The sequence below is a fragment of the Bactrocera dorsalis genome, unplaced genomic scaffold (genome assembly GCF_023373825.1).
Source record: "Bactrocera dorsalis isolate Fly_Bdor unplaced genomic scaffold, ASM2337382v1 BdCtg039, whole genome shotgun sequence".
Classification (NCBI taxonomy): Eukaryota; Metazoa; Arthropoda; class Insecta; order Diptera; family Tephritidae; genus Bactrocera; species Bactrocera dorsalis.
The window spans coordinates 56,289-79,366 of NW_026038090.1; the positions used below are offsets into that span (position 1 = coordinate 56,289).

General features: G+C 40.8%; 2 protein-coding genes across 4 annotated transcripts; one reads left to right on the plus strand and one right to left on the minus strand.

The window, feature by feature from the left end:
- The first annotated feature begins 430 nt into the window (after positions 1 to 430).
- Positions 431 to 1,648, plus strand: LOC105230402 (probable phosphatase phospho2). Its single transcript, XM_011211150.4, has one exon. It carries the CDS (start codon positions 698 to 700, stop codon positions 1,451 to 1,453), a length of 756 nt encoding a protein of 251 aa, XP_011209452.2. The 5' UTR covers positions 431 to 697; the 3' UTR covers positions 1,454 to 1,648.
- On the minus strand, positions 1,462 to 23,057 carry LOC105230403 (supporter of activation of yellow protein). 3 transcript variants are annotated; one of them, XM_011211153.4, is made up of 12 exons: positions 21,990 to 23,057; positions 8,822 to 12,586; positions 7,230 to 8,640; positions 6,925 to 7,148; positions 5,784 to 5,875; positions 5,528 to 5,677; positions 5,015 to 5,461; positions 4,679 to 4,951; positions 4,275 to 4,617; positions 4,048 to 4,210; positions 3,795 to 3,983; positions 1,462 to 3,715 (listed from the first exon to the last, which is right to left on the minus strand). In XM_011211153.4, exons 2-12 carry the CDS (start codon positions 12,473 to 12,475, stop codon positions 3,198 to 3,200), a joined length of 7,464 nt encoding a protein of 2,487 aa, XP_011209455.2. In that variant the 5' UTR covers positions 12,476 to 12,586; positions 21,990 to 23,057; the 3' UTR covers positions 1,462 to 3,197. The 3 variants fall into 3 exon arrangements, with proteins under 3 accessions (XP_011209455.2, XP_011209453.2, XP_011209454.2); XM_011211151.4 differs by having other exon boundaries at positions 6,925 to 7,151; XM_011211152.4 differs by lacking the exon at positions 21,990 to 23,057 and adding an exon at positions 17,022 to 18,833 and having other exon boundaries at positions 6,925 to 7,151.
- Between the last annotated feature and the right edge of the window lie 21 nt (positions 23,058 to 23,078).

A 23,078-nucleotide genomic window follows, 5' to 3' on the forward strand; every position in this document is an offset into this window, starting at 1 on the left:
AACGGCGGTTTTTATTTAAAAAAATATTTTTTTCTGAAATTGTTTTATCCCTCAAACGTTGACTTTGCGGTGGTAAACAATATTTTTTACATAATATTATGGAATACTGCCGAGTTGGGTTGTTGGTTGGATACAAATCCGGGTTCGTTTCTGTTGGAAAGACCCGACTGCCTTGGGACGGAACGGTGTCGAAGTTACCCTAAGGTTAGAGCTCAAGGGCAGGTTCTTTGAATTAAGAAGACATTTCAATTTTTTTACTAGCGTAGATTCTTTTTAGCAAGTCAATTGCTGCTCGAATTGTTCTCCCATTATCTTAGCTAGTATTAATTATGTACTTCGTAGATTTTTTCGGCAATCTTCTAAAGAGTTGTTGATCTAACGGATCCAAGAAACTTGCTGTTTGTACGGGGTCGGACCAAAGGAAGAGGGGTGTTAGATTAGTGGGGTTGGTGGAGCATGCAAAGAGGTGGCCAGTGTAATGCGAAGACTCATTGCAAGCAGGACATATGTAAATTTGATATGTCGTACACTTCTTCGTATCCGATGCTTCAGTTATCACAAAATTACCAGAAATAAAACATCAAATCGAATATCAATATAGTAATAATAAATACATATACATGACATTTACTCACCAAAATTTATATAGAAAATTTTTTTTGAACTTTGATTTGGATTCCCCTTAATAACGCTAAAAATGGTTTTTGGACCGCCCAAACGACGTCTACTGATATTCGATTTCGACGAGACTTTGACTTCGATGGATTCCACTTCTCTTCTGCGCGATTTGTTGCCGGTGTATCGACGTCCCAAAGAAATAAACGAGTTAAAAGAAGGAAGGATCGCATACTTGAACACATTATTTACAGAGTTACGCGCGGCAGGTTACTCATCGACCGAACTGCGCCGCCTAATAGCAGCCATACCGCCAGTACCGAGCATTGTGGACTTTATAAAACATCTCCACGAATCTTGTGATCCCAAATACGATATTATTATTATCAGCGACTGCAGCAGCATTTTCATCAAAGATTGGCTCGCCAACCATCAACTGACCGAATGCATCAAAGAGATTTTCACTAACCCATCGTTTGTTGTTTCCAGTGACGGTATGCGAGTGGAGGCGTTGCAACGAGCCAAATGCCCGTTGAGCCCACCAAACCTCTGCAAACGCAGTCTTTTGGAAAGATATCTGACGAAGCGCCAGGCGATGGGCGTAACTTACGAACGTGTGATTTTCGTTGCCGATGGCGTGCACGACTATTGTCCCACGTTGGTCATGCGTCGGGATGACATTGTCTGCGCGCGGAAAGGAAAGGATCTTGAGAAGAAAATACGTTGCTATCGCAGAAAGTGCAAGGTGAGGCCGCTTGTGCTGTTGTGGAGTACCGGGCATGGACTGCTGACGCTCTTGGAGTCTGCTTTAGATTGTGTGACTATTTCAAGCATATAAACGACGAGTTTTAAATAAAACTGATGCGATTTTTTTAATTGTAAAAGTTATAGACACACACAAATACAAAGGATACAGTGAACAAAAGGAAACAAATACGTACAGTAGTTACAGCAAATAGTGTTACTGTTAAAAATTCTTAATACCAATTCCAATTTCACTTTTTTGGCAAAATAAATTATTGTATAAAAATAACTGCATATTTTATTTTTTTAATATATTCATCGTCATTATCATTAATATAGTTTCTTCATAGCATTTATTTTGGGTAAATTAATTACTTTATTACAGTTAATGAACCTGCCAGGCATGTCAACGCACAACACACTCCGATGCTGAACGGCGCGCAGTGCCGTTATTTGTTTAATCTACTTTTTTTAAACTGTTTTAATATTCGTTTTCTCCTTTTACTGCTTAATTTATATTTAAAACTAATTTCTAAATAATAAAGAATAAGTTTACGCGACTCCTGAAGGAATCAACTATGTATAATGTTTGCACGCATTTTTTGTAGGATGTTATTAACTACAACTTACAAATATAAAATAAATTGTACGTAGATTAAAAACACACATATATAATCCTCGGCGGCGGAGCGCGGTTGGCTAACGTAACAATAAAATTGGAGAAATTCGCACACATCGAAATATTAGTATGGATGAATGGATTGTTTAATTAACACTTCATACGTGAAATTGGGAACACTTAAAGCATTGCTTGTAAGAAAAAAATGTTCGGCTAATATTTACAAGAAAAAAACTCAATTATGCAAAATAATAGATGAGGAACACAAATACAAATAGAGTGCTGTGAGATATGCTAAATTTACGTTTTTTTTTACACATGTCACTACTCAATAAACTTGAGTAGACTTAAGCAGCTAAACCCGCATGAATACTATTTGCCACTCCGCCACTTTGAAAACGATTCTCAACGTCTTACTTCTGACTTTCATTTAAAAACTATACTCGCATATATTTAAATACACATTTTTCATTATTAAACAGTTATTAGTGTTGTATACAAAGTGAATTTCACGCCTTATATAGTTTAGTTTGATATTTAATAAATTTTATTTTATTTTGTTATTCTGTTGAATTTTTGTTTTGTGTTGTTTTCAGCTTACTTAGGACTTAAATCAACTCTTATGTGCATTATTTGACATATTACATACATGATTGTGTTTGCATGCAGCAAATCGATTACTCCTTAGTTAATTTGTTGAAATAGTTTCTTACTGAAATGTACGTAAACATTTGCCTTCTACGTCCTATGTTCATTAATTTCTGTTTGCACTATAATACATTTGATAAATTAACACTTTAAGCCTGACGTTGTAGCATAGGAGAATCGAGCTGTTTTTTTTTTTATCATAAATTTAGCTTATAGTTAGATATTAAACGAAACTAGACATTTAACTTAATTAAAAAAGTATGAATTAAATTTTGTTGTTCTTAAATGCTAAAATAAGTGTTATGTTTATGAAAAGGCGTTAAGTTTGTCATCAATTCTTCAATTATATGCTTTACACTTGCTAAAACATTTCTCTTCCTTGAATCATATTCCAAATGTTAATAACTGCTTTCAACTTGCGAGTGTTTCTCTGGACTGTTGCTGGTTTAGTGACAGCAGCTATGCACACCGATGTCGCTCATAATACCGCCTTCACGGTCGCACTTTATTGCTACTACATATCGCTGTCGTTCAGGCTACTACGCTTGGGGCAGTAACGTATCACCCCCACTCAGGCAACAACGGGCGGTGGTGGCGGCAGCGTACCGGCTGCGTTCGTCTTATTCGCTGTCGGCTGGTTAGCGGCACCCTTGCCGCCTGCGCTGCTCGCATTCGAGGGCGCAACTTCCGTAGCCGCGTTGCCAATTGCTGTTGCACTCCCAGCAGGGGTTGCTGGTGTTTGTGGCGGGATTTTAGCCAGCTCCTTTTGTGGTGTGGCGATTGGCGGCGATGCTGATTGTGGCATAACACTGCTTGCGCTTGTTGTTACGCTGCTGACGCATGGACTGGCTATCTGTACGCGTTTCACGTTCTTGGCGCGTCCACATGGCACACACAGCATGGAACAGTGCTCGCGCAATTTCGTAATGTGATCTATGCGATACTCATTAATCCATTTCACTTTTTTGTGTTTGATCTGTTTGACTTTCTCGCCATTCGGCGAAATCATGTTTGGTTGCTGTGGCAAGCCCTCGGGTTTTGTGGCGCCACAACGCATACAAAAGCTACAACGATCACAACTCCAACGAACTGTTTAAATTGAAAAAAGTAAAAGGTAAGAGTTGGAAAGATATCATAGTCATTGTGGCTATATTTTAGCTTTACTCACCATCTGGCACGGCTTTGATACCCAAGCAGTAAATGTGGAAGCCGCGATCACATTGCTCACAGTACAGCATTTTATTCTGATCCTTGTTACCTTTGCATTTGATGCAGCATTTGCAGTCGGCGCATTGCCAATTGTAGTTGCGCACGCGCGCCACCATGCGGTAAGGCATCTCAATGCAGCTCGGGTGGACTGAAAACCAAAACAAAAGTGTTTTATAAATATCAACAAGCTTAATTGCAAGTCGCTTAATTACCTTTGCGTCGGCATGTATAGCAACCTATGAAGACCTCGGGCAGGTTTCTCATATTGCGTTGCTGTGCACGCTGGCACACGCCGCACGTGGTGGGAGGAGCACACTCATCTTCCGATGACGAGCCGGAATCATCGTTGCAGCTATCGGAGTCGCTATCCGAGTCCTATAAAAAAAAAGAGTGATTTCATTAAACACTTCCAAATGATTTGTGCCATCCACTGGCTTACCGATTCGCTTTCACTTTCACTGCCCGAAGTGGACATAGCCGAGTCTGTTGCACTATCGACTTCTTCTGCTGCATCGATGTCGTCACAATTAGCTTTAGTGGCAGAACGTGAGCGCACGCTGAGACGCACAGTGTTGCCTGTCGTTGGGTTCTCCTCGGTGCAATTGTCGATTGTGGCTTTTGTGTCCGCTGATTGGGTGCAAGGTTTTTCATCTGCGACATTGAGCTGGTCTGCTAACTTCTTGTCATCTGACACTGGAGGCGCCGTTTGCTTTTGTGTGTGTTGTGACGTACGTTCAACCAGCAAACGTGGGTTCTGCAGCACCGTATTAAGCGGGAAGCAACTGTAGGATGAAAATACAACTCTGTTAATGCTCTGCTATTTGCGATTTCTTATTTGCTTACCTCAACTCTAATGGCGTGTACTGGCGGTATTTCGCGCTATACTGACCGGGCACTAAAGCTACTGGGTAGCTGGCGTCCACGTCGCGTGGCGGTGTAGTATTGCGCGGTCGCAACAGTGTTGGTGGCTCAGGTATGTTCTCGGTTTTAGCGGCCTCTGTCACTGCCTCGGCAATTGAGCGGTTCACCATTGTTGTAGTGGGCGCTGTTGCAGGCAATGGCACATTCACCGTTAACGTCTGCAAGTCCAGACATGCTAAACGTTCCTCCTTGCGGCTACAATACAAAACAAGTGTTAGTTCTCTTTGTTCTTGTTACCTTTTGTGTTGTTGCAGTTACCTTCTATTGAAGTAGGAATTCCATTTACTGGCCGAAAGCAATGCACGTTCGCGCGCTTGCAGTCCACGGCCAGTCACGTTGAGACCTAGTGCTTTCTGTTTTGCCTCGATTTCGCGCAAATGCTTTTGCCTAATGAAATCCTTGTACTCCTCGTATTTCTCATAGAAGTCGGTATACATAATGTCGAGTATGTCGGATGCCCAAACGGCTGTGATGCCCAAGTCGCACATACGCTCCGACACGAGACCCTTCTCCTGCAGCCAATTGCGCTCCTCCATGTCGATTTGGCGGCGCGGCAGATCAGGATATTTTCGCTTGAAGCTTTTAATGCCCAAATACAAGGCGACCTGCTCTTGAATCATAAAAGTGTCGCGATTTTTCGATGGACAGCAGCCCTTTGGCGGCGGCCAGTCATACTCAGCGATAGCTGCAACTGTAATTTCAGCGCTGAAAATACAGTACAAATATTCAGTTGATTTTGTCCTTTTGGTAAAAGTGCATGTGAGTACTCACTCTTCAGCGACGCAAACTTCCATTTTCTTCTTCTTTGGACGTTTAATAGCGCTGCCATTTTGCACAGCGGCCACAGTGTTGGGATCCAAAATGCTGCTCGTACTAACCACGGAGGACTGAGACTCGTCATTATTAAGAAAATCAGGTTGCCTACGGGTTTGCAAACAAAAGTGATTAGTTAGATTGTTTCTATATATGGATATATATGGTATACATACACTAAATACTCATAGATGTATGTATGTGTGTATTTTACCTTATAGGCGTTGCTGGTTCCGATTGCAGCGGCATTTGAATCTGACTTAAATCAGCGCTCATACGGGTATCCTCTTCAAATACTTGAGGGGACTGTAGAGAAAAGGTTATTGGGAAATGATTTTAAGTAAAAATAATTTCATATTAAAGAATATAGTTCACTTAATTATTCAATGACAAAATTATATGGATATATAGTATATAAATTTGATCACAAAAATGCCATAGATAATTATTTCATAAATAATATATTTTATTTAAAATTTTTGCATTAAAAAAATAATTAAAACATTACATAAAAAATATATATGTAATGTATAAACATCAAAATTATTTTTTACAAAACAATTTTATTTTTAATTGTTATTTAAAATTTGAACCCATTGGGTGTACATACATATGTACATACAACGTCGAAGTAGCTTGACTAATTCATTAATTGCAAACATATTTTAAAAGCATTGTACCATTAACAGTTACTACTAGGGCAATTGTTACTATAGTTCACTGGAGATCGCTTCAGCTGATTGATACGAAAAAAATAAAATAAAACATAAGGAAAAGACACAAGCGGTGTTTCGTTTATTCCCCTCAATGTTGGCTAAACGTCGCAGGGGAAATTGCCGTAGTTGGGGAAGGCTATTCTCCTCTCTACGAGAAACCCCATATTTAGGGTTACACACACATATATACATATATATTACAACGAAATATATTCAACGTGGTGAGCACAAGCGAAATACACCACAGTCCACACACAAAGAAAAGCAGCTGCTTCGCACACCTGAACTTTTTCAGTCGCTTTCAATGCTTGTGAAATGGTGTGTGGCGGCGCTGATGACGTTTGTATGCCGTCGGAACTTGGGAACTTCGCAGAAAATTTACGCCCCTTTCGTCGATTTAATTCGATGCGCACACCACATAGATAAAACTTTATACATTTATGTGCATATGTGTGTGCCCCGTCACTATTATGTGCTTTGTTCACTTTGACCATGCGATATTTAAGAGCAAAAAAAAACTTAAAAAAATTATAAGCTTATGATATATGTATGTAATTAATATTATTGCGCTAAATACAAAGCGAACAAATCCAATTTCGAAACTAGATTTAATTTTAGCATATTCAATGAGCCACTTACCGGACTATAGAGGCCTTTCATTCGCTCTGGATCGGGCGTATGCTTTAGGCCGCCGACACAGCGTGGTCGACTGAGCGCAATTTGTTTGGCAACGGCACTGGCGCCACGGCCCAAGCGATGAGCGCGACTGCCGCGACCGCTACCTCGTCCAGAGCCACGTCCTCGACCACGTCCACCTCGACCGCGACCACTAACGGGTGTGGAAATTGAACTCGTATTAGAGTCTTCTAAAATACAAAAGGCGAAATGTCATAAGCACATATATTTCAAGAGACATTATAGGAAACTGTAGAATTAATGCTTACCTCCAGATATATCCGCACCGCTGCCGTACGTGCCGCCGCCTTGACTAGTAGAGTCATCGTCGCGTATATCGAATTTGGTGCCGTCCAGTGTTGTCTGCATACGCAACAGATCCGTTTCCAAGCTAGTGTTACACTGCGCTGCCCGCAGCTGTTGAGTTGCCATAAGCGAAGAGAAATCGTTTGGTCTGAAGACCACATCCGGCACGGGATCCGACGAGGAGAGTATGGTTGCAGGTGGCAGCATTGAACTGCTGCTTTGATTTTGTACTGCGACACTTATTGTTCCGCTGCTAGCGACAATGCTGCCGCCAGCTATTGTCATAGTGGCGGTTGTGCTGCCATTACTGGCTGACGACGAGGATGAACACATGGTCAAGTCAATTTGTGTCGCCAACGAAATGGAAGTAGGCACGCCGACGTTCACTGGGGCGCCAGCAGCTGTTGTCACAGTGGCAGAGCTCATAGAGCTGCTGGAGTAGGCAGAAGAGATGCTGGAATTAGAACCACCGTAGTGATTAAGGACGGACATAATGCTGTCAGACACTGAATTGGTGATTGTGGTGTTTGCTGGTAGTGTTGAACTAATAGCAGCGCTGCCGCCCATCAAGGCGTTCACCGAACGCTTACGACCCTTTATAGGTACCTCGCCATTGTTACCGTTTGACTTGATCTTCGATGCTGAGGTAATAGCGCCACCTGGTAAAATGGAACGCCGAGAAGTTCTTGCTCCTGTGCGCACTGCACGCTCTCGCTTCGACGTTTCAGTATCCATAGCACCATCTATGCTTTTTTGTTCCTCTGTTGGCTGCTCGGCGTCCACCATATCGATAGCGAGACGTTTGCGTAACAGTTCCACACGGCGAGACTTCGACACGCCATCGGTGGCCGGAGTATCGACAGCACCAATACTGGGTGTGTCATTTGACATGGCGGTAGCTACGGGTGTTGTCACAGTTGCAGCTGCCGTAGCATTATTGAAAGCATTCTTTTTTGGACGACCGCGTCTCTTGATGCCGGCAGGTGTGTTTGTCGTAGTCGATTGCTCTGTGGTTGCTACTCCCGCTTTCGACGACGCTAAATGTTCATTCGATGTGTAACAATTGGCGATTGTGTCGTTATTCAGGTTGTACTGCAACGAGTCCTCTTCGTCCAGCGGTATGGCCAATAGATGTTCATGTCGTTGTTTGCGCGGACGATGAATCGAAGTCTTCGGAGAGGAGAGATCCATTGTGATGGTGGAGTTCTCGGTTGGTGCCTCTTCGCTGATGTCCACAACATGATGATTGCCTCCGAAGATGGTGGGCGACGTAGTAATTAATTTCGTGTTAGATGACTCATCGTCCGTCAAAATTGTCAGTGTAGCCATGGTGTGTGATTCACTATCAATGCGACGAACTTTGTTTGGTGTGATCTATGGAAAGAAATAACATGGCATACGCCAGGTTATGATAAATGTGAAGATATGTATAACAAAAAAATCACAGAGCCCAATGATTGATAGTAAAAAATTAGGGCTTTGTCTAAACTCTAAACTTAGTCTATAATTAATCCACACACCAGCCTTCCCCGTTCTTCACCTTCCAAACACTCACCTCAATACAGTGCTCCTCTACGTTGTTTTCCATCATCAAAGTGGATATTGTGTTCGCATGTCTCTTCAAGCTGATATTATTCATTTCATTTGCTGAGGAGTCATTATCCAAGACATTGTTGTTGCGTCTCAATATATCTGAGCTGTTCTCCTCATAAGTTCCACTGACCGCGGCATTATTTATCAAACCATCCTCGTTGTTTATGTGAAGATTTTTGGGCAACGCAGCGGTATCGTCCAGCGTCAAACGCGGACTACCTTCAGGCGTGTCCAGTATCTCAATGGAATCTATTACCTTTTCCATTTGCGGTGCCAACTGATTTGTCAGCGCTGTGTTATTCATTGACGCCGCAGCACTGCCGACTGTGTGCATTATGTTTGAATTTTGGTGGACTCGTGCTCCATTAGCCATTAGCCGTTCTGTCAATTGTGGATATTTCATGCTATTGCTTATTTGTTGTGGCAGATGTGGTTGTTTTTGAACCTGTGACTGTTGCTGTTGCTGGTGGACGTGTTGTTGTGTTTGTGATGGTTTCGGCTGCAGAGGCGGTGGAGCACCGTATTTGCTAGCGTTAAGCGGCGAATTCAATTGATTAAGCAGAAGCCTGTTATCCAACGGCGGTGCCGTTTGTATAACGCTCATTTCACGTTGAAGACGCTCCATTAGTATGGTGGCTTGCGGCGGCTGCTGTGCATCGTTTACTTGCGGATCAGCGTCGGTGTAAGTGAAATGTGCAGGCGATGATCCCGGTGATGGCGAGGATGTCAAATCGACAGTGTCCACTACGTTGGATAGGTCGTCACCTGACATCGGAGGTTGCATTAGCTCCGTTTCTTCGGTATTATCCATGCGTAGCGAGTCACCATTGCTAACATGAAAAATATTATTGAATACCTGTGGGTCGTGGTTTTGCAAACCCTCATCGATGTCCATGTCGTCAGAGTTGCGTCGAGGCTCCTGTATATCCTCCTCCTCAGCAAACGCTGTGTTGTCGTTGTTGAAACCGCAGAACTCTTGACTGCTACTCGATTCGCAACCGTTAACTAACTGTTCATGAGCACTATTCTCCCTACTTGGTTGGGTATCCAGCGACCTTTGCGTCACGCCGCAACCGGCTGTGGCGTTTATGTCGGCGGCGGCGATGTTTTTTGGCTCGCTGGATTTTCCACACTTTTTTGACACATTACGTTGCGTTTTATCCTCCAGCACAGCTTTCATTCGCAAGGTTGGCGAAGAAAGATTCTTAATGGTTAGCTTGGGCACCACTTTGTTAGCGGCTGCGTCCTCTGCTGAGGACAATGGTGGTGAAGATTCGCCACTCATACATTCATCACTCTCCTCTGAGGATTGCTGCTCCATGTTGGGTATCGATTTGATGGTCAATTTGGGAATTTTCTCCTTACATTCGTTGCCGCCACCGTCCTGGCTATTGGTTTTAATGGTCAGCTTGGGCACGACTTTTTCTACAGATGCATCACAGTTGCTTCCTTTGGTATCCTGGCGAGATATCATTAGCTTTGGCAGCCTTTCCGGCGACTCTGGCTTGCGTGAGCTGCTCGACAACTGCCGTACAACAAGTGGCGACTGCTTAGGTGATTGGGGTGCTGATCCACCTTCCAAATTTGCCATAGATATGGTCAGCTTGGGAATGGAGTGTGTGTGTTCCGATTCCGTTTGCTGTTGCATGGTCTTTATGCAGAATTTGGGAGTCGTAGCCTCCGGTGCTGGTTCATGCGTCTTTATTGTGATCTTGGGTATCTTCTCTGGAGGCGGTGCCGGGTCCTCGCTTAGGTCGCTGAGCGACTCTTCCGCATCCAATGATTTAGTTTTGATCGTCAACTTTGGTATGACTTGCGCGTTGGAGGTGTCGTTGTGTTGCGTTATAATAACCGCGTGTTCCTGACCGGTTTTAATCGTTAGTTTGGGTATTTTACTGCTGCAACTGCCAGTTTCAATAACCTCAGTATTTGTATCTATAGGAGCGTTGGCCGCTGATGTGCTCACACAAGCGCCAGCTGCACTTGTTTTGATTGTCAACTTCGGCACCAGCTCCTCATGCTTGGGCGGCAATGCTTTTATGGTCAACTTAGGCACAGAACAGGCGGTAGCATTTGATACACTACACGAGGCGGTGCCAGAAGATAGTGACGGCAAACCGGTGGACGAGGATGTGCTCGACGAAGACGAAGATGAGGATGCCGGCGATATCGTCGACATTATTGACTCGCTCGTCCCGTCCAGCGATGTTTTTATGGTGAGCTTCGGTAGTGGCGGGGGTGAGTGGTCCGTCAGTGATTTTGCTGTAACGGCACTGTGCACACCCGAAGCGGCTGGTGACATTTGGCTGATGCTGCTATTGTTATGCAAATTACTTTGCGAATCGGACATCTTGATTGTCAACTTGGGCACTACTGAGCTGTCTGAGCTGTCATTGGCAGAACGTATTGTCAATTTGGGAACAATATGTGGTTCATCGCTACAGCCACCGACGACTGTTGACCCCTTTATGGTCAATTTGGGTATTTGTGCGCCGACCCGTGCGCTGCAGGTCTCAACCACCGCCTCATCTTCGGCCGAAGATGAACAATCCGAGGATGCGACATCGTTGTGCTTCTTCACGATCGGTTTGATTGTGATTTTGGGAACTATATTCGTACTGCTACTGCTGTTGTGCGCATGTAAATTGATTTTGAGTGGCTCCACTTTGCGTGTCGATTCAGCTCCACTGTAGCCGGCAATGCCGTCACAGCTACTCAACGTGTCGGTATTGCTATGAGATTCACTGGAGCGTGTATTAACGCTCGTAGCATTTGGTTTGGGTAATTTCAGTATGATCTTGTGTGTTTCGGTGTTGTGCTCGGTTTGCATTGTTTGACCTTGCCCACTGCCAGCCGCCACACTCGCTGCATGACCGACAGCTTTGGTGTCGCCGCTTGAGGCCACGGTGGTGGTTGACTGTTCGCGCGCAACCATGTTCGTATTGTCGCTGTCGCCGTTCGTATGCTCTAAACTACCGTTACTTATATTACTAATACTAATTTTGTTATTGTTGTTGCTGCTCGCAGAATATACTGCACGCATCAGTTCCGTATCCACACTTCGAGCGCCTGCTGAACGTGTCGCCGCTGCAGCAGAAGTTGTCGGCATCACCGAGTCCAACGCAGTGGGTATTGCGCGAACAAATGCGTGGACCGCACGTGCACCCGGTTTCACTAAAGTTCGGCCAATGAAAGAGGATTGCGTCGATTGATGTGGTGATAGGGATTCATCCTCGCTGGAGGCATCCGTTGTTATGTCGCCGCGATTATGCGTCGATTGTCGGCCACTGCCGCTACCACCACTGCTGCTACTGCTGCACGTCGTGGACAACACACGCTGCGGTGAGGAGCTGCAGTCATTCCCGGTGGAGCTGGTGATGCGCGCCGGCGATGTGATCAATGCCTCCAGACGCGGCAAATGACCGGTAGCGCTTATATGCGTCTCACACGAAGTCGAAGTGACAATTTGCTCCTGTTCTTCTTCAGCACTTTGGTTACTGGCCTGTACGTGAGCCAGAGCGGAGTTTTGGTTATGATTGATTCTTCTACTGGCGGCGTACAAATTGTTCTGTGGGTTCTGTGAATCTTCGGGCGCCTGGTTGTTTGTAACATTCATTGCTTAGCTGCCTCTTCCTTGCTTAAGTATTGGGATGGATGTCAAATCCAATCGGAGCCGCGCTTTGACGTCTGTTCGGATTAATTAGCGTAAGAAGAACGTCATATCTTCCTGCAAGAAACAAAACCAAAAGTATTTAAACTATTAGAAAAATATATTAATAAGGAACGTATAAGCGACATGAACAAGGAATCTATCTCAGATCGAACAAATTCAATACTAAAAATTCGACTAATAAAAGCGCTACAACTCGTTGTTGTCACCAAGAAATTCGTCCTATGTATAAAAAATACACAAAATATACATTGAGATCGCGTCGCGCGTCTGCTATTCAGCCGACAAACCATCTAGGCAGCGCGCATCATAGACGTATTTGTCATCAAGTCAGGGAATCCACACGTGTGCGATGCGTTTGCCGCTGCGAGCTCACACGATAGGCGGATAGTCGCGTTGACGGTCAAACGGACTGATAGGCAGACAGACGAGGTCCAGCCGGCGAATGGCGCGAGCAAAACAAAAAAAAAAAATAACAAAAGAGCACAGCGTTTTGGTTCTTAGTATGTTTCCGCAGCGGCTGTTTACCGTTGTTTCACCTCGTTGTAGCATTTGAAACAACGTAATCGCATCAGCTGTTCACTAAGCGCTCATAGCTGATGTTGTAGCTTTGTGCTGCTACTGCTGCTGCTCTTGATGGTTGGTTCGGTGCTCTATTCCTTGCCTTTGGATTCTTCACCTTATCAAATACACTCGCCGCCCCAGCCGATGCCGCGGCATCGGTGTGCTCTCAATGCATGCATACTTTGTACGCTCTCACTCACTCTCTGGCGCGCGCGTAACACAGCCAGTCTAGCGCGCAGTTCGTTTATATACTACAGCTAACAGCTACTAACTGCTGCTGTAACGATGACGCCACCACAGGCTGACTGGCTTCCCCTTCGCCTAGGCGCGCGCCGAAAGTTCGACAAATCGACGGAGAGCAGCCACAATATTCAAAAGTGAGGTGATTCTTTGATTTACCATGAATTAAAATATTCGTCGTGTCAACAGGCGCGCGATTGCCGCTACTGCTGGCCAGCCACGACACGACAGTCAACAGTCAACAGCCAACGAAAACACACAGCCAACCAGTCCGCCAAACCAATGGCAAAGCAGTCAAGCCGAGGCAAATGCTATCACATTTGCAAATGGAACTCCAAGCGAAACACAACTAGCCGAAGCAAAAACAGCACGTACGGGCATCAGTAAATGCGCGTAATTGAATAGAAGTACGTCGACTCGTGCTAGTGAAGACTTTCGTGCGGTATTTATTAAACTGAAGGAAAAATAGGGGAAGGATAAACTGTGGCGAGGCTCCAGAGGATATACAAACTATTTCCTACTTCAAAAATATATTCTATGAAAATATCACAAAAAATCCATAACTCGTGCTTTAAGATCATATTATCATATTCCAGGTGCTAGAAAATTTGCGACAATTGGACAAGATCAGCGAACTTTTCGGTGCAAAACTGGTCACAACTTTTGATCCGATTTCTCCAAGGATTTACGAGAAACTCGATTGAAGAATGAGGTTTAGAATAGAGAATATATTCAGGGTATAAATATTTGTAGGCGACGATGCCCAAACCACACTGTCCATTATTTTATTTGTACCTCAAAGGAATGAGCCCTTAACTGCACCTACTACCGAACATAACAACTCTTTAAGGAGAAATATTTAATGAAAACAAATTATTTCTTAAAAGAAACGCTAATTTGAAATACGAATAATGATTAAAAATTCTTCAATGACCTACCAGTCAAAGTCTTTTGAGCTGGAAGATATATGCTGTGTACTAGGGAACCCCAAAAAATGTCTATTGTTATTTTCGTGTGTTGGGAGTAAGCAAAGGTTGCTAACGTTCCGCCTTTACAGCACAACGAACGCTGCGAGCAAAACAATAAACTTGAATAAACAAGCGAGCACAACAAACATGAAACGCTGCAGGAAACGAAGAAGCCGCGAAAACGTTAAGACTATGATGGGTCGATACCCAGCTGCCAGCAGTGCAGCTAATCGAAGCAGTAATCGGTCGTGTGCCCTTATCGACCAAACGATATAACTTTCCGAGTGCTGCCGAACGTACAACTAACCGAGCAACACAAAATCCGAGCACTTACACTTGCACGACCCCAAAATTAGCAAGCGCCAGACATGACATACCGACCAACCTGTCGGCCGACCGCCAGACGGGCAGCCACTAAGGGAACAGTATAGTGACGAGAACAAAACGCTGCTAAGCGTCGCACATCCTCCACCACAGCCTCCTCTACCACAACCAACACCGTATTATCAAAACCAAATGTATGAATGGCTGGCGCGTGAGTGAGGGAATGTATGAATGAACGTGCGGAACTAGAAAATGAGCAAACAAACGCACAATTGTTGCATCTTCTCGCTGCGCGCAATGTTTTGGTTTCGGGTCATTCACCCGCACAACAAACAGTCAAGCTTAGAGTCATACTCACTAACCGCTGTACACTTTCACATTCGCAAGCACCTGCAATAACAAAAGCAAAGGCAACAGCTTCGGCAGATACGTTTTAATATGAAAGATTCCATTCAGTTTACCATAGTTAACCATAGCGAATGGTTTTTGGTTTTGTACGCAACGCGTTAGGTGGCTTGATAAGCCATACCGAAAGAATTCGGTACTAACGGTGACAACGAACAATGCCGACAACGTTTGCGGTGATGACGAAGATGATAACAGAAACCGCAGCCAGACAGCTGGGCAACTGAAACCCCATGCAAGGAACTTTACAAACGCAGTAAGCGTCATATGTACGGTGCTTTGTTGACCCAAGCGAAGAAGTGATAATGCAGTTTTTAAGCAGCGCTATTTTTCGCAGACCTGTTAAGCCAAGTCAAGCTTAATTTATTGTATAATGGTGGCAAATGCTTAGTTTTCTGTACGGAACTTGGGCAAACAGTGCTTACTATATCCCCCAGACAAGTTTGGGAGCATTTAAAAACAAACGTAAAATATTTGGTCAAAGGTCAAAGCGCAGCATTTATGTAGCAATAAATGTTGTGTTTAAGCAAAAAGTGTTTTCTTTTATCCAAGTTAAATACAAAAATGTGTCTCCATAAAATTATTACATACATACATATGTACATATATTATATACATATGTATGGATGTATATTCTGACAATTACCAAAAAATAAAAATAAAAAAGGGCATCTAAAATGATAAAAAATAGAAGCCGTTTAAAGTTACAGAAAAATATGTTCAACGTTTTCTCCCTCATATGAAAAAGTATCTGAGAAACAAATACTAGAACAATTTAACACTATTATTTATATTTACATATATTGATATATACACATATTTCTACATGTTTATAGAACTCATGTGGCCGGCGCAGCAACCACTTACCGCGCTAGACGTCATCAACATAAAAATTAATACATAATGATACGAAAATGTATATTGAAAATTGTAAAGTTGCAAGCAATTAAAAATAAGTAGACAAGTGGATATGTAAATTTATTAGTACATATAATATTAAAATGTAATATTTGATTGTTTAACATTTGTATTTATGTACATGTGTGTTTGCCGAAAGCAACAAATACCTTGCACAAGGTGGCATATATGATTATGGCTATTCAATCATTAGCCTAGCCGTCAGCGGCAAATTTATTATACGATATCAATATTATTTTGTATATTTTTTGTGTAATGTGTGCTTAGCAGCTTATGTACATATATGCTGACCTTGGTATGGCTTAATTGTTTTATATGTATGAAATTAATTTGATTATGGCTTATGAACAATCCGAGCTCACGAAAATACTTATTCAAACCAAAAGTATACGTACACATGCACTAGTTTAAAGTAGTAAACATGTAATTATAACATAATTTCCCTTGGAGCTCGAGAAGAAGAATTTGCCGAGATCAGCAATGATTTGTGGAATATTCTTAATATTCTTAAAACTTTTTCAAGGTTGCGAAGCAGTTTGGAGTGACGAATTTTTATTGACAACAATAAATTATTTGTGTAAGTAAACTGTTACACGAAAAGTTGGAATTTTACACACACATTTATTATGGACACAGAAGAGATGTATCGGTGACAGCATTGAAATTCAGTTACTGCACTTGTCGCGGCTGCACTTTGTTCATTACTTTTTATAACACTTTATATCCCATAATTCAAAACATTTTCTTTTAACATTCAGCACAAAAACTTATAATTTAAATACACAAAAACACATCAACTAAAATTTGTATATTATGCGGCTTGTTAGCAGTTTTACGTTTGAGCACAGACTTTCTATCCTCCCTAAGTTATGTTTTATTCTACTTGAGTGTATCAGCTCCCTCACCACCCTCTTTTTCGAACATACACTGTGCGTAAAGACAAATGTGCTCATGAGTATGTAAAGTTGTGTGAGCGAATGAATTTTTATGTATTCTCCATCACACCATTAACGTCTGCAAACAAAGTTGATTTCTAAGCAAAGCGATGACTACTATTTTGTCATAATTTTCACCTTCACTATATCTATATAGAAGCGAGGATGATAAGTCGAGACTTTTATCGAATTTTTCTAGCATTCGATTAACTGAAAACTGCATGAACTTCGCGTAAACGCAAACGTAACACACTGCACTACACGCGTTTCAAAACGTTGAACTTCGAAACCGAAAACGAGAACGAAAATGAGCTGCCTGCAGAGGAAAAATTGTGTTGTATCATTTTTTGTTAAATATACGCTGTGAAATTTTCAATGCTGTGCCAACGAACCAGTGCGCAACGTATGAACGAATCGTACGAACCAGTGTACGAAGCTGTATGAAGCAGAGCCAGCGATAAACACAGCGAAAGTATATGACAAGAAACGATGGCGAGGCGATAAAGCAACGAATGTCGTACGACGCCAGCTATAATCGACGTAGGCTACAACGAGCAGGCTGCGTGAGGGGTAGGTTTAAGCAGCAAAGTGCTAGTAAAGACGAGACACAGTGCGGGGCAACAGGGGCAGAATGGTTGGGCGACGACGAAAACCGAGCACGCAAAGACCTCACGATCGTAGCACGGGCAGTACGAAGCACGTGCACAGTGTGAATATGAATAAAACACGATGCATGGCATAAACAAGTAACATGTGGATAGACAAATATTCATACAAAATCTTTCGTATATAGGCATGTGTGCGTTCGTAATTTATGTGTGTGTATAGGGTGGATATAAGAGTGTAACAACAACAACGCAATCTGTTAAATGCCACCAAAATATGTTTAAACTTAAAAGCAACTGACGAAGCGGCGAGCAGCAGAGGTAACCGCTGCGACAAAGAAATCAAAAGATACTTGAGCGCCTGCAAGCACACACACATATATCAATGCTTATTTAATTACATATGTTCACTCCAAAAGGCATCGCAAAGATACAAATATAAATACATATGTTAGTAGACACGTGCGTATGTGCGCTTGTACGTAGAGAAACGTACAATAGTGAGATGTTAACGGCGCAGCAGAGATCAAATAAAAACATATGTACATATAATAAGTATTCGCAAATATAGACAAAAGACAACAGCTAACAAATCTCATTCGCTGCCTAATACTTCGTCTGGCGAATGCCAAGGCGTCGGTGTGGGTGCTTGAGCGTGTTATGGTAACAATTCAGAACAAATTTCGCGTTTTTCACCGTTAATAAACAAAACTTGACTTCGTTGACTGCAGTAGCGTATGCACCAGCAACTTGTGTTCAAGTATGACGAATTAGCCTCGTTGAACACTATTATTATACATTTTAAACAGATACAACAGAAACAATAATACACACAAATAAATACAAAAGTTATTGCAAATATGCACATCAAAATAATTTTTATTGCAAATAGATGTTTGCTCGAGCGTTCACTCGTTTCGGCAACCATATAACTTTAGATAGGTACATAACACATAACATGAGCGAACGTCCAGCCAGCCGACAGTCAAATTGACTATTGCAATTTCAACAGTATGAATGGAATATGTCGAGCTAATACAGAAATCGCGGCATCCAAAACGTAAAGACAGAAAACAAAGAGCCCACTCTGCAGTACCGACGTTTGAGAAGTAAAATGAACGATGTGTTTTACCAAGGTAGGGGTTCATAGTATCTAAAGTATAAGGCACTCCAGATGAGCAATTTGTCCTAATTGCTATCAACAAAAATGGGGAATACCACTCGAACTAGTAGTAATATTTTCAACCGATTGGGCACCCTTATGAAGGCATTTGCATTAAAACCTTCTGCATAAAACACATCCAACAAGCTTCTCAGCTGATGGGATAGTTATGTGGCAGAGTGGGTGTGTTGGTGTTGTTCGTAGGTACATATGTATGTATGTATGTACATATGTACATACAAATATTACAAAATAAAGATGGTTGAAATGCTGAGCGTAGCCAAGGAAAATGCAAAATTAATTCAACAACAATAAATAGACATGCAATATGACGAGTACTAATATTTGCAGTGCTTAAATAATTGGACAGGTCCAGCAGCAAATACAAATTTATTCATATAAATGCACCCTATCTATTTACTTATACCTTTTTCATTTTATTTTATAATACGTTTTGTTTATTTAAAATTTCATTATAAAGTTTCCAAAATATTGATATCTGAATAATTTTTCACACATAAAAATCTGTATATTATGTACATACATATGTATATTTTATCAACTCAATTTAATTAAATGTAAAAATTATCTTTCTGACAGAGAAAATACAAAGACTATAATAAGGCTAGTATGCGTGCCAATGGGCGTGGTTGATTGCAACTTCAAATTATTCTGTCAAGAATTGTTTTACTGTTGGTGCAACGGGATTTGAATGAAAACAAAACTATGCATCAAAAATGTTTCGTGACGGAAAATTAAAAAAATATACAATGTTTACAAGCAAACAGTGATATCAAATGCGAAAGCAAGAGATATAACGAAAACAAAAAGGGTGGAAAACTAAAAATAAAACACGAATGCAACATATGTATGTACATATAAACTCTTAAACATAAAAAATGGATACGCGAAAGAAGCGGGAGAATCGCAAATATGTTGAAACATTTAAGCCACACATATATCGGTATTCTGCTTGAGACGATTGTCTCATGTCTCTAATTGTCACAATCTTCATTTAGTGACTCTGTTAGTCAGGAGTCTCATTTTGGTATTCTGGCAGATACAGTATATTACTATACAGTATACTACTCTACTGTGTCTGCCAGAATACCAAAATGAGACTCCTGACTAACAGGGTCACTAAATTACTATTGTGACAATTAGAGACATGAGACAATCGTCTCACGCAGAATACCGATAATAAACAAAAAATACCAATGTATATACATATGTACGTAGGCAAATATTTATAATTAATTGTGATTTCACAAGATTTGCGAAGTAACTGCAAACAATTTAGTAACTCGCTAACACGTACAGTGAAATTCCTCATAACCGGACACGCACTGTCACAAGGTATTTGTCCGGATATAAGAGCTGGCCACATATAGGATAGTGGCAAAAAAAAATGTTTTCAAAAAGTATATTTAGTGTTAGAAGCTGCAACTCAGAACTATATTTCTACTGAACTACTTATGAACGAGCCATGTCAGCTGGGATTGAATGAATGATAATTATATTATTATTAGCCACAGAACCATACGATACTAGCACAAGTCAATTTGTTTGTTGAAATCATTTGGCGTATTCTTCTTAAAATAAAAACTGTCTAAAAACTCCACAAATTTATAAGAATTAAAAAATATATACTACAACTACAAATTGTGCACAATTTGCTTGAAACATTTTATGAAATATTGTCCGCTTTACATAGATGTTTTGAACGAAATAAATATGCACATATTACGAAAACTCATGCCTGGTTATAGTAATTCTTTTTGAATAAAAATATTAATGAAATTATTGTTGTCATGAAATTTGTCCAGTTATGGGAGCTGTCCGTATTGTGGAATTTCACTTCACCCTTAAAAATATATGAAAACTTGAAATTACTATGCTTGTATACAATACAATAAAAAATAAACATTTTGGGTATTTCTTAGATTATTCGTGAATCATAAAGTTGAGTTTCATTTGCACAAATGCCAATGCACTTTTCACCTCAAAATCAATAAAGTATCTATGGGCCTCAGCCGGGCATTGCAATTCAATGCATTTTACGCACTCTAGGGCAGCTGGATTTAAGACTACCTCGCTCTCCCCGATTATTGTCGATTTTTACTTGGTGTTGATAAATGGAGAATGTTTCCAATGAATAACAACCTTCCACCCAACGTACCATGTTTCTTTAATGCCTTCCAGCACATCTGCATTTAAAAGAATACATCAAAAATGTATCTTTTAACTTCTATACATACAAACACATTATATTTATACTTGTACATGGGCATATACATACATATGTAGTATATTAAAGTATCGAATTGTCAATCGGTTTTGTATTCTGCAGCAAATGTTAGCGCCATTGACTTGTGTGCTCTTGATTGTAGCAGGGTCGACGTAACTTTACAAAACGCGCGCGCGTCCGTTAAGTAACTCTATGTAGGGGAAGCACACACAGATAGCATACAGTGCGAAGCGAAAGAAAAAATAACAAACGAGGGAATGCAGTGTGGAGAAATTTGTGAAAGTGAAGAAATGTTGTGATTGTTTGGAGAAAATACTGACAAGCGGGGAATTTTAGTGCATTACAACTCACGTGTGGTGAATTTACTGAAATTAAGGGGATGCTAGCTTGAATATTCACCCCTTTACAAGTGACCAAACAAAAAGCTTTTCTTTAAATAATAAAATTCGAATTCGAAGACGAAGACGAAGACGAGACAAATCATTCAAAACAGGCTAGAAGAGAATACTGTGTTATAAATCATCATATTTCTACAAGTAATTTTTTCCGCCATTGACGTTATTTTTTTAAGGTGATATTATCCGATAACGGTACATGTCAATATGCACACAATTGAAACATAATTAATTAAATAGTTACTGTAAATTCTGCACAACGCCGTCCATACTGCCAGGACTTATTTGTAAAACAAATTGTTATTAATCACCTGAGAACGCGAATACGAATTTCGAATCGGCAAAAAGTAGCTAACATTTATATTTTATTGAATACTGTTATTCAAGCATACACTATGTAAAACCGCTTATGTTCCAAAATGATTATATTTCATATTAAAACAAATATATTTTTCTTTATCTACATATTATTGTTTAACTATGTGTGATCATGTAACACATTTTTTTATTTTTATTATAATACAGATCAATAGCAATTACAATGTTTTTCCCCTTCTTATCACGCACTTCTCCCCACCGGTTCGTTAAAAACCCACCATACCATAATCAAATAACGCGTCTCCTCGCGCGCAACGAACGAGCATGGTGCCCACAAAAAATACAAAACAACAAAAATAATAGCAAGGAAATACTCACCATTTTAGCTTCGCACATTGAAGAATACAGTATTAACATATGAAATGGCGAGAGTTGTGTTTGTGTATGTTCGTTGTGTTGTATTTAGTGGTATTAATTCACTTAAACTTATTAATATACTAATCTCTTCACTTTTCTTTCAATAACAACTTTTAGCACTTGTAATATTTTCCTTATAGAGTATTTGTTTTACATAAATCATAAATTTTAGCTATCAACCGACATTTGAAAGCGAACAACGAACGTGCATGTAATTCAACGAATACCTCCGACAATTTGTATGAAAACAGTGCGTGGCGCACGAGACGAGAACCCACTGCGAGTGTGGGTTTGTTTGTGTGTTACACTCGGTGTTTGTATTGGTTGGCTGCAAGTCTGGCACAATTTTTCTACACAGCGAAGCAATTTTTACACAACTTTTTTGTCAAATTATCTTTCAATTTAGTATCTGCAAAGAATATGTAATGCCTTTCCTTATTTACGTCTTTAAATCACAATAATAACTCCTCAACTCGCGCGTAACAAAACGCACACAATCAATTTAAAATATCCCGCAATGAATTTTTCATCTTCACTGTTTATGCTTCTCACTTTTTTAGCAGCTACTATGTTTTAGCACGAATTTGCTGGCACTGGTACTTATTCGCCGCGCTGCTGTTCTACGGTCGCCTTTTCAGTATTTGACGACTACACCGCTCTCGTCACTCACTATTGGCCCACTTTCATTTCATTTAGCTTTTACTACTTTTATATTTTATATCACCACCTTCGAAATTATAACAAAGGTTGTTACGCCTTTTTGTGTCACTTTTCAACTTAATATTAGTTTATAAATCTTTTTTTTGTACCAAATATCTCTGATCTGAATTAACACTATAAATGCGACACGATGCGTTTCGCTGCGAATAAATTGTCAGACCAAAAATTGAACAACGAATGAACGATGACGAACAGCATTGCCAGGCATGTTAATGTAACATAATTCCGACAGTCTGCTTACTATATAATATAATAAAGGGAAAGTGAAAACAAGTTTACAGATATGTCTAAATTTTCAATACGTTTTAAGTATTTTTTCTAGAATGAAAA

Excerpts from the sequence above, each read along its gene's own strand:
- LOC105230403 (XM_011211151.4), bottom strand. The coding sequence starts at position 12,475 with ATGAATGTTACAAACAACCAGGCGCCCGAAGATTCACAGAACCCACAG. Across the intron at positions 7,152-7,229 it reads CGGTGCGGATATATCTGGAG|AAGACTCTAATACGAGTTCA; the intron begins GTAAGCATTAAT and ends TTTGTATTTTAG. Across the intron at positions 5,876-6,924 it reads TGAAAGGCCTCTATAGTCCG|TCCCCTCAAGTATTTGAAGA; the intron begins GTAAGTGGCTCA and ends TTTTCTCTACAG.
- LOC105230402 (XM_011211150.4), top strand. The coding sequence starts at position 698 with ATGGTTTTTGGACCGCCCAAACGACGTCTACTGATATTCGATTTCGAC.